General features: G+C 44.7%; 1 protein-coding gene across 4 annotated transcripts in view; it reads right to left on the bottom strand.

Moving 5' to 3' along the window:
- NRP2 (neuropilin 2) overlaps positions 1-18,954 on the bottom strand; it is a 237,770-nt gene that overhangs the window by 107,209 nt on the left and 111,607 nt on the right. For all 4 annotated transcript variants that reach the window (XM_028702094.2, XM_028702112.2, XM_028702103.2 and 1 more), the window contains exons 8-9: positions 5,460-5,604; positions 2,427-2,776 (exon numbers count right to left, since the gene is read on the bottom strand). In XM_028702094.2, coding sequence (XP_028557927.2) covers positions 2,427-2,776; positions 5,460-5,604 — 495 coding nt within the window. The remainder of the gene's footprint in view (positions 1-2,426; positions 2,777-5,459; positions 5,605-18,954) is intronic.

Below are 18,954 nucleotides of genomic sequence, written 5' to 3'. Positions count from 1 at the left end.
AAAAAAGGAGAGAACCCCCCAGTGTTGTGCCCAAAGTGAAAGACCCCAAAAGGTTATATTAAAACAACTTTGATCTGGAAGGCATGCATTGGAGAGACAGCCTAGACTGTCAAACTACATCGGTGTAACTTTGAATAAGGATTAAGCAGTGTCTCTCCTCCTCCTCCTTCCTCCCTCTCACCCCAACCCTACCAGAGGTTGTGGCCAACTTAGTTTTATACAAGAGAAACATACGCCGTTGCCAACTATGCAGTCCATCTGACAAAACCACACAGCATGCTTTGGCACGAAACATGCGTCCTCCTAGCCAGATCCTGATCCCAGATACACTGACTCAAATCTGGTATAGCTCTACTGACATCTTGTGTAAATACGATTGGCTTTTGACTCTCTGTTTTTAATGGGCCTTTCCCACCACACTTCCAGAGCACTCCGCCTCCCTTTGAAGCCATATGTACTAAGTCAAGAAGGAAGCCATCAGCAACACGGCTTTCTGTTTCTGTAGGAATCAGATCCCCGGGTCCTCCGGATTAAGGTTATTACAACGGTGCAAAAGTTCAGATATTTCAAATCCTCTACAGATAAGAACATTGCTCCAGGGGACTGGGGAGTAAGGGGTGGAAATTAACCAGAACCTCTTCAATATCCTCAAGCATTCCCCCACTTTCGGTACCTAAAACATTTCCCCATTGGACAAGGTGCTACCTAAGAAAGAGCACAGCATGATAACACGGTCAAGTGTCTTAATTTGTGTGAAGACATTGCTGCTCACCAAGAAATATTTGTCCTTCTGCGCTCACCTAACAGTCCTGTTTCTTTGCAGGCTCCTCATCTGCTACAGAAATCCTGTTTTAAGGAAGTAACTTTTCTCCCTTTACCTCAACATCATCACGGAAAACGGATGAAGCCAAGGGATGCAAGAATACTTCAGATTTCGAAGGTTCCCCATAATAAAGAGAAAACAGTAAATCTGGATGATTTACAAGTATGGGTAAAATTACTGGACTGTCCTAGCTTACTGAACATACATCTTCAATCAGTATGTGCCATTTTGACACATTTTACACTTTAATCTTTCCATTTCCCTGTAAGGAAAAAGAAAATATTATATCCCTTGCTTGCAGCCTAAGGTCTCATTGCCTCCTCATCCGCACCTGCACCATGAACCTGCATTTGGGCTGTACAAAGAACTAGATTCAACCAAAAATCCTTTCCAAGATGTGTGGAAATTTCTTTCCATTGCGTGGTGGCACCATGAAGCACTCACAGCGAAGACAAGGGATCCTGCCTTCCCTCCTAAAGCATGGACTGTCTCGCCAGTGGTGCATGCTCTGGTTATCTCCCGCTTGGACCACTGCAATGCGCTCTACGTGGGGCTACCTTTGAAGGTGACCCGGAAACTACAACTAATCCAGAATGCGGCAGCTAGACTGGTGGCCGGGAGTGGCCGCCAAGACCATATACCACCGGTCCTGAAAGACCTACATTGGCTCCCAGTATGTTTCCAAGCACAATTCAAAGTGTTGGTGCTGATCTTTAAAGTCCTAAACAGCCTCGGTCCAGTATACCTGAAGGAGCGTCTCCATCCCCATCGTTCACTGAGGTCCAGATCCGAGGGCCTTCTGGCAGTTCCCTCACTGTGAGAAGTGAAGCTACAGGGAACCAGGCAGAGGGCCTTATTGGAAGTGGCGCCCGCCCTGTGGAACTCCCTCCCATCAGATGTCAAGGAAATAAACAACTACCTGGCTTTTAGAAGACATCTGAAGGCAGCCCTGTTTAGGGAAGTTTTTAAATGTTTGATGTTTTATCGCTCTATTATTATTATTATTATTATTATTATTATTATTATTATTATCAGTAGTAGTAGTAGTAGTAGTAGTATTCTGTTGGGAGCTGCCCAGGGTGGCTGGAGAGGGCCAGTCAGTGGGCCGGGTATAAATAATAATAATAATAATAATAATAATAATAATAATAATAATAGTAATAATAATAATAATAATCCTCTCACTAGGATGTGTCCAACAAACGGTAAACTTCACGAAGAAGAAGAAGAAGAAGAAGAAGAAGAAGAAGAAGAAGAAGAAGAAGAAGAAGAAGAAGAAGAAGTTTGGATTTGATATCCCTCTTTATCACTACCCGAAGGAGTCTCAAAGCGGCTAACATACTCCTTTCCCTTCCTCCCCCACAACAAACACTCTTGTGAGGTGAGTGGGGCTGAGAGACTTCAGAGAAGTGTGACTAGCCCAAGGTCACCCAGCAGCTGCATGTGGAGGAGCGGGGAAGCGAACCCGGTTCCCCAGATTACAAGACTACCGCTCTTAACCAATACACCACAAGAAACAAAAACAAGGAGGGCACGAAACAGCTAAGAAACGGGCATGCAACCGTAATGTACCCCTCGCGGAATTTCCACTGAGAGTTCCTACCTTAGGCTGCATTGTTTTGGAGTCCTGTATAAACTCCCAGTCCTTCCCGTTCATGCTGTAGCTCACTTTGAACTTCTTCACGAAGGCTCGAGCCTCTGCCACGTTGATGCTGTCCCCACCTCGGGCCCCTTGGATAATCACACCTTTCACATTCTTGGGGACTCCCAGGTCGACCTGCAGCCACTCCTCCCCAGGCTGCGCTTGAGGGATGCGAGGGAACCACCCTGAGCGGCTGCTGACCAGGCGTGCTGCACTGGGGACCCAGTGATATTCTCTGGTAGAGGAGGCTGAGATCTGGGAATCCGGGATGAGCCCAGAGAGCATCCCCAGCATGTTGGAACAGGGAGAATCTGTGTCCAAAGAAACAGGGAAGGGGCAGAATGAAGCAACACACGCAAAAAAGCAAGTTTGTGATATAAGCACAGGAGGAGAAACATCCCACCGCGACTAACTACTAGGTACCGAAATATCAAAACACTTAAGCCTGCTACGCTTTGCTTTATAACAGCCATCACAGCCCGCAGGAGCCCTTCAACAGATCCTCAGGACACCCCTGCTATTACAATCTTCATCCAAATTGCTCTCGCTTGCTAGCTGGCCTTGCCTTCCCAGCCCCCAACCTCCCAAAGTCAGGGGGGGGGGGGAGAAATTGCATCCACTAACAGCATCCTGGCTGCTGCTCCAGTCCTCTTAAAAAAATAAATATCAGTTAAGGCCATTCGAACAAGAGATAAACTGCAACTGGAGACAGTAATATTAAACAGTTTGGCTGACGGCCTGGCTCATAATCCTTTTTTTTTTTTTTTTACATGGCAATAAAATATCACTGGAACCACAACTCCTAATGGGGGGAAGAAGTAGTCCAGAAAACACTCCACCGCGTCTACAATCTGAGTTATGGTTCATGGCCCAGAAGTTTCCATACATGAAGGTAATGTGTGCATCGAGCTAAGGAGAGATGCTTGGGCAAGCTTCGCATGTCAGAACGTTTAGGAGTCCCATCACCATCAAATAATGAATTAAATTTTAAGCTGGACAAGGCATCATCACAGATCACCAACAGACAGAATGGGAAGCTGGGTCCTTTCCCTGTGACTTGTCCCTCTTTCGTTACAAGTCTCCCTCCCTCAGAGGTGCTGCCTGGACAACCAACCACATGACTCGATGGAACAAAAAGTTATCTAAATAACTTCCATAATTCCCTCTTCTTAATGGCCTCAGTTTAAACGTTCCAGTTTAAACTAAGAGGCGTCAAGCACTGAGAAACTGAACATCCACAAATGCATTTAGAATATTCTCTTTCACTCCTTTCAGGAGATCTTGTGGCAGACATGTTTCTCTTCCATTTCATCGTCCAGCACTGCCCTGTTTTAGAAGATGCGGACTTTTGTATTTTGCACTGTTTTAATGGTATCTCATTTTTTGGTTGTCGTTGCATATTTTGCTGTCCACCGCCTCGATGTTTTTATATATGGGAGAGATCTATATATTTTAGATTTGCAGGGTCCATTAGCAGAGCCATCCCAGCTGATGACTGAAGAAGGTGGACTTCCGTAAGTGACATCGCATAATCTGGGTAGCAGGGGAGAATAAGTCTGGGCTGTTCAGATGTGGAGAATCCTGCTTTAGCGAAGGACTGGCAACACCATGAACTGCAGTTGTGGTGATCAGGAATGTGGTGGAGGCCAAGTGCTTTAAGCCTCCCATTTCCCTGGCATGATACCAAACCAAGCCTCTCTTGCCACCCCATGGCCCTCACTGCTGCCTATTCAAGAAAGAACAGAACAACTATGCAAGGGCAAACAAAGCAACAAGCGTCACTTCTGTTTTGAGGCATGTTCTGAACCAGGCACTTTCCGGCTCATACCCAACGAAATTATCCTATTAGCACAAGAGCGGCTCCTTGTGTCTCCCTCTCCCCACCTGCTCCAGAGGGTTGACAGAGTCCCCAGAACAGATTTCAAGGTGCACAGGGAGAGCGAGGGCAAATTCCATTAAGCAAACACCCCATAGTCAGGATCGTCCACCATCTTCCCTTCTGGGAGTGGGGGGAGCTTCCCTCCAGAAGAAAGATCTTTGTGGACTACATATAGTTTGTGAACTATGGCCTCAGGCTAGTTGTTGCTTGGTTAGCTCCCAAGTCTTTAATTCTACAGAATAAGATAGCTGAGGCACGTCCAACAGGTAGATCACTGGATGTCAGTTGTAGATCACTGGCTACCCCCACAGAAGGTGAACAACTTTTGCTCCTCTAAAAAAAGCTCAATATTCTTGTCCTGCACCCCCCCCCCCAAAAAAACGGACCTTCCTCCTTCCTAAAGAAAGCTGTACAACCTTGACCTGACCCCCCCTCAAAACAGGGCAAAAAAGCTCAACAACTCAGACCTGACCCCCTCCAAAGGGGGTAGATCACTGCCAGTTTTTAACTCTGTGAGTAGATCACAGTATCTTGGCAGTTGGCCACCCCTGAGCTAGTTGAATTACTCCCACAGCATTCCAGGTGTCTCTGCACAGGAGGCTGTTGTGGCAGTGGTTGCAGGTGGTCAAATTCTACATTTAGGTAATCCACAGCTGGTGATCTCTCTTCTGTCACACGCAGCAGTCTTGTTCCCCAGATCAGTCTATTTCTGGTCTGTGTCAATTGTGCACATGCTTATTAACAATTTCATTCCATCCCAGTTCTGTTGTTGTTGTTCTAATCCATGCAAACAACTGTGTTTAAAATGCAATTTTTGGGTAATTTTTTTTTATTGCATTACAATCTGCAAACCAGACTAATTTTATCTCAGGGTATGCATATTTAAAGGAATTTTATCCCAAAGCATGCATTTGTTTATGGATTTTGGTACATGTTTTGAGCCAAAACTATATCACAGAATTTGAAGAAGTGCAAAATCTAAAGAATAATTATGTTTTGATCCACACATTATAGTCTTGGGAGGTGTGACTTAAGTCAGAACAACTAAAAATGTGGGCCAAGTGAGATTTTCCTCCATCCCTGTAATCAGGAAAGGACAACTAAAAAACGCAAACCTGTGATCCGACAGCCGTACAGTTCCAAACGAAGTGCAATTCCGCTGTGCCAAACCTGGGGCCGGATCCTGACAAACCGAGTCAGCACTGGAGCATGGATCTTGTTCAGAACCACTTCCGAGGCATCGGTGTTAGCCTGGAATACCTGGAAAGGAGAGAGCGCAAATATAGCGTTATCCTTTCCTATTCATCAGAACAAGAAAGCCTGGAATGCGAATGGAGAAAAATGAGAAATAAAGATAACTGGCTGAATGGTTGCACAAAATGTCAGCGAGGATAACTGGCTAGGGCGAAGGTTGTCAAAGTTTCAATTAGCCTCTATTTCTTTGCCTCTAGCAACAACCTAACATGCACATTCGGTGTTTGCCAATGGTTATGTTTAACTCCTGCCTTGTCTTGAATTAAAGAACCTTTTAATGAGGGTGAAAAAGGAGAGTGCAAAATATGGTTTGAAGCTCAACATCAAAAAAACGAAGATCATGGCCACTGGGCCCATCACCTCCTGGCAAACAGAAGGGGAAGAAATGGAGATTTTACTTTCTTGGGCTCCATGATCACTGCAGATGGTGACAGCAGCCACGAAATTAAAAGACGCCTGCTTCTTGGGAGAAAAGCAATGACAAACCTAGACAGCATCTTAAAAAGCAGAGACATCACCTTGCCAACAAAGGTCCGTATAGTTAAAGCCATGGTTTTCCCAGTAGTGATGTATGGAAGTGAGAGCTGGACCATAAAGAAGGCTGATCGCCAAAGAATCAATGCTTTTGAATTATGGTGCTGGAGGAGACTCTTGAGAGTCCCATGGACTGCAAGAAGATCAAACCTATCCATTCTTAAGGAAATCAGCCCTGAGTGCCCACTGAAAGGAAAGATCCTGAAGCTGAGGCTCCAATACTTGGGCCACCTCATGAGAAGAGAAGACTCCTGGAAAAGACCCTGATGTTGGGAAAGATGGAGGGCACAAGGAGAAGGGGACGACAGAGGACGAGATGGTTGGACAGTGTTCTCAAAGCTACAAACATGAGTCTCACCAAACTGCGGGAGGCAGTGGAAGACAGGAGTGCCTGGTGTGCTCTGGTCCATGGGGTCACGAAGAGTCGGACACGACTAAACAACAACAACAAATGTTTAACTCCATGGCATGAACATCTTCGCCTAATCCTATCTTCTAACTTTTAAAGGAAAAAAGAATAGCCCAAGATTATTATTTTCATGTCAGTTGGTACCTCCGTTCTATCCTATTCTGTTATGACAACAGCTTAAATGCAAACCCAGACAAACCAATTAAATAAAAAAGAGCTTCTGATTTCAGATGGACAAGCCTGAAACACTTTGGCGCAATTCCCAGGAGTGCAAGATGTTCAAAACACTCCTCAAATCTACAGCCCACTTGCCTGAAATAGAGCATACAAGCAACAATTAGCGTTATCAGTTGAACTACTGACTTTACCCACTCGTTCTTCAGCTTCAATATTTACAAAGTGGGCGTAATAATCATAATAATTCTCTTTTGTAAGCATTGCCGATTCAAAACCAGCCCATTGGAACGCATTCGTTTCCTCCATGGAAGTAGCAACCGCTCCAAATAAAAGCATGTCAGTCACTTCCCATCAATGCACACGTACAAACACCAGAAATAAGATAAAAACTTTTTTTAAAAAAATAAGACCTTTATTTGGTACAAGGCATGTTGCAGTATTATTCAAACAAACGGCTGTCTTACCAGATGGTCTTAATCGATAATTACCATATGGACCATTCCACCACCACCACCACCCCTTCTGCTATTTTAATAGCCTGTGTAAGTGTCAGCAAATTTTCTTTGGGGGCTTCATCTTCTAGGTGGGAAGGAAAAAGACAAAAGAGATGTTCTAAAAAGAAAACTGCTACGACCATCCTGGGACACACACTCCTTGCATGCCAGAATTTGAGGGGTCCTCATGGCTGAACTCTCATCTGTTTCGGACCAGAGAATCCAAGTTTTTTCCTTTTGTGAGTTTTCGGTAGGTGTGCAAATCTCCACTGACCTTGCTTGTGGCTTCGATGCTGAATTAAGCAGAATTGAATGGGACTAGCACTGAAGAGCTAAATCACTTAATCTTTAGAGTCCAGGGATTCAAGAAAAGGCTCTTTTTTTGAAGATCCAACGGCATTTTCCTAATATTCCAGGGGAACCAGCATTAAAGGGATAATGCAGATGTTTCCTGGGTTTGTAACAATCAACTTTAATCATCTTGGGGCAGAAATAGTTTGCCAGAGTCCATGTATCACAACTGCAGTGTCCTCTATGTGAACTTGCTCTCTGCAGGAACGCATGGGGCAGTCGTTCCCACAGCATCAAGCGTGGGAAGAGAAGCCCGGATGCAAACCACGAAAGATCGCAACATGGAGATGGAGTCCTGGTGGGTCTTTCAGCAAAAGGCAATCAGTGGGCACTCCTAGTCCCAAGACGATCCTTTATCCTTTTAAAAAAAAAAATTAATGTCTTTTTTTTTTTATTACATTTTTGACATTTCAAAACTTGGCTTCCTTCCCCCTCTTTCTGCAGTTCCTTAAATTCATTTTTAATATCTTCTGCATATCCAAATTAACTTAATTTGCTCATTTATTCATCTTCTTTACAACTGCAGGTTATTACAATAATCCTGCTACTGTTTTAATCTGTTTCTAATTTATCTGTAAATATTCAATAAACCATTTCCATTCTTTTATATATATATAAAAATCTTATCTTAAATTCTTATTCTTTTGGTAAGTTTCACCATGTCTACATATTCTGTAAGTTTTTGTATCCATTTTTCCTTTGCTGGGACTTCTGCTTCTTTGCATTTTGGGGCAAGTAACATTCTAGCTGCTACAGTAGCATTCATGAATAAGTTTCTATACATTTTAGGTAGTTCTGTCCCTATAATTCCCAAAAGAAAAGTTTCTGGGTTGTTGTTTTTTACAAACGTTATTTTAAACATCCTTTTCATTTCATTATATGTCATTTCCCAGTCCCAAACTGCTCCTGGGTATTACTTTATCTCTGCACAACCATGAGGAGCCTCAAAAGAAGCCTTACATTAAGGGGAGTTTACAAAGCACCCTTCTCTGTAAGGGTTCCTGGGACTTATTTATGAGACCCACCTCTATAGATCTCACCAAGTAAATGGCTGTTAATGTGCAAGGAAGACAGTGGGGAGGACTGACGATGTGCCTCTTATTCAATTGTTTCTCAATTTGATCCTTTCACACGGTTTTGCATGTTTTGTGGTATTTTATGCATTGTGACTTGCCATTAAAGGTAAAGGGTAAAGGGACCCCTGACCATTAGGTCCAGTCGTGGCCGACTCTGGGGTTGCGGCACCCATCTCGCTTTATTGGCCAAGGGAGCCGGCGTACAGCTTTCGGGTCATGTGGCCAGCATGACTAAGCCGCTTCTGGCAAACCAGAGCAGCGCACGGAAACACCATTTACCTTCCCGCCGGAGCGGTACCTATTTATCTACTTGCACTTTGACGTGCTTTCGAACTGCTAGGTTGGCAGGAGCAGGGACCGAGCAATGGGAGCTCACCCCGTCGCAGGGATTCGAACCGCCGACCTTCTGATTGGCAGGCCCTAGGCTCTGTGGTTTAACCCACAGCGCCACCCGCATCCCTTGTAAACTTGCCATTACAGTTTAGTAATTCTTCATTGCAATTGTTAAGTGTAAGCTGTTTAAATATTATTGTGAGATATTTAATTTTTCTGTTCACTATTATATTGTAACAGATTTTTGAATACGTCTTTATTTGATACGTTTATTTTAAAGTGAGGTTTTTATTATGACTTTTTTGTATTGGATCAGATTGTTAATAGGTGTGTGATCATTGCTGTCTATTTTGTTCTATTTTTTTCAGCTTGTAAAAAGACTTGTGTATAGTAATGTATGTTATGTACTGAAGTTCTCACCCTGGACCAGCAGGGGGATACTGTAGATAGTTATGCAAATAAGGGATCGAAAGTGACGTTCAGTGATTGGATAGTTTTAGAAAATTGTTACAGTTACGTTGTACTGGAGCTCTATATAAGCAGGCTGACTGAGCCCTTCAGTTCAGTTCTGTCCTGGCCTGTGAATAAACAAGAGCTGTTTGAAGAACTGCTGTGTCGTCTGATATGTTCACCCACAACTTAACAATATAGAAAGGCGGTACACAAATGAAAAGTGAAATGAAATATAAATGCTCGACTCTGACCACTGCCGAGAATGGCCATCCACAGAAACTATTATAATGGGAGACACCATTGGTGGAGCATGTTCGAATGAGTTGCTTATTGCTCCTATTACATCTTATTATTGTTATTACTACTACCGCATCTGAAACTTTAAAATACTTAAAAGCCTATAGAGACAACTCAGCAGTGCATCTCTCTCGGGATTATGGCACGCCAGCAAATGGCGATTGTGCTAGGAGGAGCTGAATAAACTCCTTGCTAAATCCACGAGGCCCCTTTTCGTCAGCAACAACTGTGCCACAGTCGAAAGAAGTGTGTGCGGTGGTGGATTCCCGTCTTCACGACAGCAAAGTCAAGCGAGATGTATAGCAAGGAAGTCTTCGCCTGCAAAAATCTGTGCTGGTAATTGGGATCTGGAGTAGGTTGAGAGTTGAACAGAAATGCTAATCCAGAGAATACGGATCACGCTGGTACCGTTTAGAAACACAGCGTGGTTGATGTGTTTTTAATATCCTACTTTTATCCCAGCAGACCCCTCCTTCCTCCTATCCCTTCGCTTGCTCAGCAGTCGCCAAATACCCTTCCTTCAGCAGGAGGCCTGGAAACATCAGCGTCTGCTGTGAGTGGCCTTCATGTGTGCCAATATCCAATATCCTGTGTGCCAGGATATATTTCGCCACTGAAGCTGAAGCCTGTAGCTTTGTGTCAACCCACAAAGCTGATCTGAAGCATGTCATCTAAGAACCTAAGACAAGAGGGTTGTCTGGCCCCACGCCTGCCCTTATTTCAATTTCCCTCCTAATCCTACTTCTGCTGCTTTCACAACTTCTGCTGCAAAACCTTCTCCGAACACATATCTAGGTGTCTCTGAAATTTATTTATCTTTTCCCCCTTTCAGCCACCTCCTCCCCTGATTTGTTCCATATGGTGATTACTTCTAATTCTGTCTTGTTTCTTCAGTCTGCACACCAATTTTATTTTATTTTTCAAGCCTCCTTTGCAGTGTGAAAGTTATAGGGGGCAATGCTTTGTCTGAAGCAGTGGGTTGCTGCCAATAACTTTAGCAACTCTCACTTCCTCGTTTACACCCTTCTGTTTTTATGGCTCCACCATCTTTATCAATCCTTTCTGGAACGCTGATAAACAGCCTTTAGGTACAGCCTCTTATTTCAAAGAGGGAAGGGGGGGGGAAATAGTGTTAACAACCTTAGCTGCTGCATCACAACTTCAGGCTACATTCATTCATTAGATTCAGCCAGGTGTCTAATTCCAAACAGATGGGCAGGCCTAAAGATTTCGGAATTCCTCTTAGCCTGGCCTTACCTCCAGAAATTGCAGGATTTAGGTATGCGTAACTTGCAATGAAAATCAAACGGAGCGCTCCGAAACAGGCTGTGCCATTTCAAAGGCCAGGGAGCAACCGCTGTTATCCAGGGCTTCACTCTTTCCTGTACAATAACAGTCCCTGCTACCTGCACACAGAGTCCAAAGTGAATTACTCGTGGTATTTCTTCTGAGGGCTTTAAACGGTAACAAAATTATCTCTTAAATTCTATAAAGCTCCAGTATCTTTGTTGTTCCGCTTAACAGTGCCTTTCTCATGAACTATTGCCACTGAAAGCCCCCCAGACATTATCTTGATCACATCCCCTAGTGCCCTAAGTCTACTTCCTGAATTCAAGATACAGATTGCTTCAAATATCACTCTCCTTGATGTTTAGCCTCCTCAACAAAGGACACTTCCAGTCTGATGGCCTTCTTCCAACTGTTGGATATTATGGGTTTGGAGTGCCTCAAATTCCTACCTGCCCTGTGTTGCACAAAAGGACAAGACCGTGTCCTTTGTCAAATTATTCTCATTCAAGTAGCCCATAAGAAACTACCTATGAGGGCAGCCAATGTAGATGCCCAGATTGCAAAATGGCAGCCCCACTATCTCCATATTGACCTTGGTACAAAAATACACACGTGAATAACATCTGCCCCTCTGACTGGTTTGAGTATGCCTTCCTGAAGGGAGAGAAATTAATTAAACAACGATGAAGCAAGCTGCTTGTAATTTGGAGTGTTTGGTATTCAGATTTGATCTTACTGCTCAGTGCACTCAGAACATCACAACTGTTTCAAGTCTCTTCAGGCTTTTCCTCAAAAGCAAAGAACGTCTGAAAAACTCAACTTCTGGTTTTTCCCTGTGAAATCTTTGCACTTAAATCTACTGCTGAGAGCACACTGTGAGGCATGCCTCCTTGTTTTCATTGGAACTAAATGCAAACAGGCAGCTTCCCAAGGCATAAAATAGCACCACAATGTATTATTAATGGAAAACATGCAACACTCAGGGCTTCTAGAAAATAACATTTTCGTTGTCATCTCACAAACATAAAAAGTTTGAAACTGCAATTAATCCAGAATGTGGCAGCTAGACTGGTGACTGGGAGTGGCCGCCGGGACCACATAACACCGGTCCTGAGAGATCTGCATTGGCTCCCAGTACATTTCCAAGCACAATTCAAAGTGTTGTTGCTGACCTTTAAAGCCCTAAACGGCCTCGGCCCAGTATACCTGAAGGAGAGTCTCCACCCCCATCATTCTGCCCAGACACTGAGGTCCAGCGCCGAGGGCCTTCTGGCATTTCCCTCACTCTGAGAATTGAGGTTACAGGGAACCAGGCAGAGGGCCTTCTCAGTATTGGCACCCGCCCTGTGGAACGCACTCCCATCAGATGTCAAGGAAATAAGCAGCTATCTTATCTTTAAAAGACATCTGAAGGCAGCCCTGCTTAGGGAAGTTTTTAATATTTAATGCTGTATTGTTTTTAATACTTGATTGGGAGCCACCCAGAGTGGCTGGGGAAACTCAGCCAGATGGGCGGGGTATAAATTTATTATTATTATTATTATTAGAAGTTCACACACTCATCCATGTTTCACATTTTTCATCCCAGCTATACTCTGCCATTTCAGATCCTTAGCTAACTCAAAACTATTTTCCACACCCAGTATACATCAATGTAAGGGGGTAGGGGGCACAATAAGACTTTAGCAACGAGCCACTGTCAAGAAGCGAGTGGACAGTGGGTCATACCTGAGTAAGAGCCATCATGAGCCGAATGCAACTCTCAAGCAATTTAAGTACTGCTTTAGTTCAAGGCAGCAGATGGAATTGAAAGAAGCCCATATTGTGGTGCAGGATCTACGGATCTTGTGCTCCATCAAGCCAAACCCAGTCTTCCCAACCACTTCCTGTGGCCTGGACTACCATGTTTCCTGCTGTCCCAGGAAGCCTGCAAAAACAGGAATCCTGGGAGGGCTGCTGTCCGCTTGGCAGATCCTGATCGCAGCTTATGCATGCGAGGAAACCGGAGGTATAGAGAATTGCCCTTCCAAACCTCTTCTCTTTGGGCATATGGTGACCAAGGAAGGGGGGGTTGAAGCCACACAATAACAAAAACCCCAGGATGGGGGAGGAGGACCAAAAGGAATATTTTCTGGATGCCGTCTATGGGGTCTGGGTTGTGAAGGTGTGTTGGTGGAGGAGCAGAGTCGTAAACGGTACATAATAAACAACTACAGCGGTACCTCGGGTTAAGTACTTAATTCGTTCCGGAGGTCCGTACTTAACCTGAAACTGTTCTTAACCTGAAGCACCACTTTAGCTAATGGGGCCTCCCGCTGTTGCTGCGCCACCGGAGCACGATTTCTGTTCTCATCCTGAAGCAAAGTTCATAACCTGAAGCACTATTTCTGGGTTAGCGGAGTCTGTAACCTGAAGTGTATGTAACCTGAAGCGTATGTAACCCGAGGTACCACTGTATTTCGATTTGTAGTTTTCCCAATTTGTAGCTTTTAACCCAAATGAACGGCTTTACCCACCCACCCTTTCCTTTTTTGACTGCTACTGCCCCCCCAAGACATACATACACCTGCCCTTCATTCATGCATATACTTAACATTTACTGCTGGTTCTCGCTATCCGGCGGGTCGACCTCCATCAATAGTCAATAAAGATCTGACCTGCATAATTAATTTGCTTTAAGACACCAAGGGAGTGTACAGAATGACATGGCCGGATGAAAGGCCTTTATCCCACCCCCCGTTCCCTTCTCTCTCCCCCCCCCATTCCCCTCTACTGGATTTCATGGTCAGGCTGCTCTTCCAATGTTAAAATGTCCCACTGTCAGTTTGGAGTGTGTGTTTTTTCAGTTCCAGTGGGTGTGGGGGGAACCCTGCCAGTGACAGCGTCAGCAGGGAAAGCAAAGCAAACCCCCCCCCAAAAAAACCAGGTGGGTTGAGTACACATTACATCTCAGAAGCAGTTTATGATCCCAAAGACCCTTCGCCTTATTTATTTTTCGTTCTGGTTTTCTCGTCAAGAGTTTCTGAGGCCATTAAAAGGGAGAGGGGTTTGTGTTTTCTGGGAGGGGACCAGAGTTGGGGAGAAAATTCCCCTGCATAATTCGTGCGTGCCTGGGCCTGTCTCCCTGGACCGCTTGGATTACGTTACCCACCCCCTGTGGAGGCAAAAATCACTAACAGGATTAGGGGGTTCAGGACTTCAGAGGGAGAAGAATGAAGGAGGGATGTCTGTGGAGATTATCTTTCTGCTACAGAGAGACAGGGCTTTGGGTGGAGAGCAGGGAAACTTCAGGCACACGACGACTCAGAAGGAAAGAGGAGCAAGGAACTGGCCTGGTTTTCATTATATATGGGTGTAGATCCGACCACTTAACACTTCAACGTGAGTGATGCACTTACATGAGAAATGACCGTACAAGATAGACCATACAAACTTTGCAGTCTCTCTGTGTGTGTTACTAATGACAACTTCATATTTAACAACTACAGCAAGCTACAAATTCAGGCTTTACAACTCTCCTGGAATCTCTGTACAGTGGTACCTCGGATTACATACACTTCAGGTTACATATGCTTCAGGTTACAGACTCCACTAACCCAGAAATAGTGCCTTGGGTTAAGAACGTTGCTTCAGGATGAGAACAGAAATCATGCTCCGGTGGTGCGGCAGCAGCAGGAGGCCCAATTAGCTAAAGTGGTGCTTCAGGTTAAGAACAGTTTCAGGTTAAGAACGGACCTCCGGAACGAATTAAGTACTTAACCCGAGGTACCACTTGTACAGGCTTCCTGCAACTGGTCTCCGATTTTACAGGGATTCCCCTTCCACTGGTCTTTAGAACAGACCAGGCACAGTTCGACGAGTGTCTGAATCAGCCCTTATCCACTAACAGTGTTTCCCAAACTTGGGTCTCCAGCTGTTTTTGCACTACAGCTCCCATCATCCCTAGTTGGCCGGATCAGTGGTCAGGGATTATGGGAACTGTAGTCCAAAAGCAGTTGGAGACTCAGGTTTGGGGGATCCTGCACTGAAAGCACAATCCTGCACTTGTAAGCAGTTTAAGATCACGCTCACATGACCAGTCCCCTCTGGATAGCTGCAGTTCCCTTTTTTAAAAGGGAAATTCCCTTATTCCGAATAGGATTCCTCACGAGAAAAGTTGACAGCTGTGCCCCTCTGGGCACTGACAATGGTAACACCAAATATCTACCCCATTCGCATCTAAAGCAAGGGGTGAGGGAGGCTCCCTGCATTCAGCCGTCTCCAAATTATTTACTCCTGTCCTGGCTGGAAGAAAAGAGATTGAAGTGACAGAGGAAATCAAGGAAGGTAAAGCTCTGTGTGTTTGTGTATGTTTTTTCTTTTATTTAATATTTATACCTCAATTCTCTTTTCCAAACAACACTGAAAGTGGCTTACGGCATGGACTAAAACAATAAATGCAGCCATATCAAGACGACATGCAAAAAAATGCATTTATCTAATACAGTGGTACCTCGGGTTAAGTACTTAATTCGTTCCAGAGGTCTGTTCTTAACCTGAAGCACCACTTTAGCTAACGGGGCCTCCTGCTGCTGCCGCGCCGCCGGAGCACGATTTCTGTTCTCATCCTGAAGCAAAGTTCTTAACCTCAAGCACTATTTCTATTTACTCTATATTCTATTTACTACTATATTCTATTTACTACTACTACTGTGGTACCTTGGGTTAAGTACTTAATTCGTTCCAGATGTCCGTACTTAACCTGAAACTGTTCTTAACCTGAAGCACCACTTTAGCTAACGGGGCCTCCTTCTGCTGCCGCACCGCCGGAGCACGATTTCTGTTCTCATCCTGAAGCAAAGTTCTTAACCTGAAGCACTATTTCTGGGTTAGCGGATTCTGTAACCTGAAGCGTATGTAACCCGAGGTACCACTGTAATAGTAATATCCCCAATTCGTATGAACTTTTCACACCGAACCAATTAAATAATATAACAGCATTAAACAACAATTAACTAATTAATCCAGTCCGCTGTAACCTTGCTCCCACCCACACTTTTGTGTAAATAATTAGGACCTCCCCACCCCTCTACATGTGAAGAGGGAAGACACATGAACAACCAACATGGCTGACCTCTTCAGCTCTCATTTGGCCCTCTGTAGAGGTTCAACAGATTTACAGTGGTACCTCGGGTTACAGACGCTTCAGGTTACATATGCTTCAGGTTACAGACTCCGCTAACCCAGAAATAGTACCTCGGGTTAAGAACTTTGCTTCAGGATGAGAACAGAAATCGTGCTCCAGCGGCGCAGCAGCAGCAGGAAGCCCCATTAGCTAAAGTGGTGCTTCAGGTTAAGAACAGTTTCAGGTTAAGAACGGACCTCCGGAACGAATTAAGTACCGTATTTTTCGCTCTATAACACACACACGACCATAAAACGCACGTAGTTTTTAGAGGAGGAAAATCCGTAGGCATGCCACCCGTAGGCATTCCCTCCATAACACGCACAGACATTTCCCCTTACTTTTTAGGAGGAAAAAAGTGAGTGTTATGGTGCAAAAAATACGGTACTTAACCCGAGGTACCACTGTAACTGGAAATCACATGCTCTCTTCCTTAGCTTCCTGCCTATCGTCCTGTACATTAAGTAATCACAGGGAAACGTTAACTTCCAGATGTCCACTATAGCAGTATTTATATCACTGATCCAATGTGGAGTAGCAACCAGAACAGGCCTGCACTACCAAGCCAGGCACAATCTGCCAGCTGTATATTCGCAGCCTCGCGGAGTGTTAAGAAAGGCACACAGTTCAGGAGCCTGTCCATACCACTTCGCTGCTGTTCTCCAATATATTCAAGGCTCATGGGAAGGGTATCTTTGCCTCATCTCTTAGAGCAAGGAACTGAGGCACAGATCGAACAAACTAATTCAGCCTAAGCCACAGCAAGCACCAAGGTACCTTCTGGCCTTGGAAATGTCACTCTAGTTCCCTGTGCGCTACACAGCCCTGGATGGTTGCTAAATGCCAAAATGTTAATTTGCACAGAGACTGTGAAACCCATGGAAGGAAAAACAGTATATATATTGAGGGGGGGGGTCTTTTCAGCAGCTGCACCTAGTATACTTGGCTCCCTTATTCCTGGCTTTTCGTTTTTTTACTGAGCATTTTATTTCATCCTGGTGAATTTCTACAGATAACATTTTTTTTTATGTTTGGTTTTTACTGCTTCTCCTGTCTCCTTCCTTTTGGGTGGTTGTTCTGCGATATTGTGATTTTAATCCAAGCCACCCTGGATTTTGCACCAGAAGTGTGGAATGTAAATATTTTAAGAACTCAAACAAATTAAATAGACCCCTCTCAAATGAAAAAACAAAATTAAAGCCCTGACTTTTAGGCTGTTTACGTAATTTGGTTTGTTGCATATAAAACAGTGCAGTGTAAGCAAGGCATTGCAAATGGACTGTACGTAAAGGCTGTGTCACTCTCCGCCTGGCAGTGAAAGTCCAGGTACCGGACATTGCTGAGATGCGCCCCTGAACTTTTACGCAATGTCTCTCCGAAAGATGAACAAGGCCAAGTCCAATTATTTCTGCTGGTCCTCTATAAAGCACTTTGGCATATTTCAGTTCTCGACCTACAGGAGAAGGTTTCTTCAGCCAGGGACATTGGGGTCCCTCAACACATTCATAAAAACATTTTTAAAGACACACACACCCCACTTCCCAAACATACAAGGTCACAGGGACCAAGCATGGTGGGCACTTCCTGGCTTGAGTAGAGGGGCTACCATAGTAGTGGCTGTCCTCAAAGCCAGTTCTGGGGGTGGGGAGATTAAGAGGGAAAGGGAAAAGAGAGAAGGTTTCCTTCTCTTTGTCCCCCATTGGATCCCACTTGCTGCAATGTATTTGTATATGCTTCATGCAGCTCTCAAGGCATGGCACTAATAATTTAAGTAAGGTTTGTCTATTCCACAAACCTAGATAGCATCTTAAAAAGTAGAGACATCACCTTGCCAACAAAGGTCCGTTATAGTAAAAGCTATGGTTTCCCCAGTAGTGATGTATGGAAGTGAGAGCTGGACCATAAAGAAGGCTGATCGCTGAAGAATTGATGCTTTTGAATTCTGGTGCTGGAGGAGACTCTTGAGAGTCCCATGGACTGCAAGAAGATCAAACCTCTCCATTCTGAAGGAAATCAGCCCTGAGTGCTCACTGGAAGGACAGATCCTGAAGCTGAGACTCCAATACTTTGGCCACCTCATGAGAAGAGAAGACTCCCTGGAAAAGACCCTGATGTTGGGAAAGATGGAGGACACAAGGAGAAGGGGACGACAGAGGATGAGATGGTTGGACAGTGTTCTTGAAGCTACCAGTATGAGTTTGACCAAACTGCGGAAGGCAGTGGAAGACAGGAGTGCCTGGCGTGCTCTGGTCCATGGGGTCACGAAGAGTCGGACACGACTAAACGACTAAACAACAACAATTCCACACAGATTTTAAAAGGGGGAGGGGGACTTTGCCAAGATGGGCAGACCAGTATTTTTTGTGGGTGAAAACACTCTCCTCTTCCTGAAGGACCTGAAGATCGTTCAGTGATGCTGATGGCAGAGGTGAGGTTTGGAGAATTCACTCAGTTCAGCTCAGGTGTCAGGTGTGCAAATCCCTTTCCACCCCACTCCGTCCCTCCTTCTCCCCGAAAGCAGCGCTGCTCTTTATGAAAAACAACACGACCATCCCCTTCTGCTGAAACCTCTTGTTAATCTTGTTTTCCCTCCTCTTTATTCAACTTATCCCTAGTCCCTTGCCTTTGGCGCACTGCATCAAGACTGCCAACAGCTAGGGAATTGGGAGTGTACTGGTCTTCACAGCTTATAGAAATCCCCAACAACACCAGTTCTTTTCACCTCCCTTGGTACCAGCGATGACTGAAGGCGGGGGCTGCTCTCTTACTTTCTGGGGG

Source organism: Podarcis muralis, chromosome 1 (genome assembly GCF_964188315.1).
Source record: "Podarcis muralis chromosome 1, rPodMur119.hap1.1, whole genome shotgun sequence".
Lineage (NCBI taxonomy): Eukaryota > Metazoa > Chordata > Lepidosauria > Squamata > Lacertidae > Podarcis > Podarcis muralis.
This window is presented reverse-complemented; position numbering and strand designations above follow the sequence as displayed.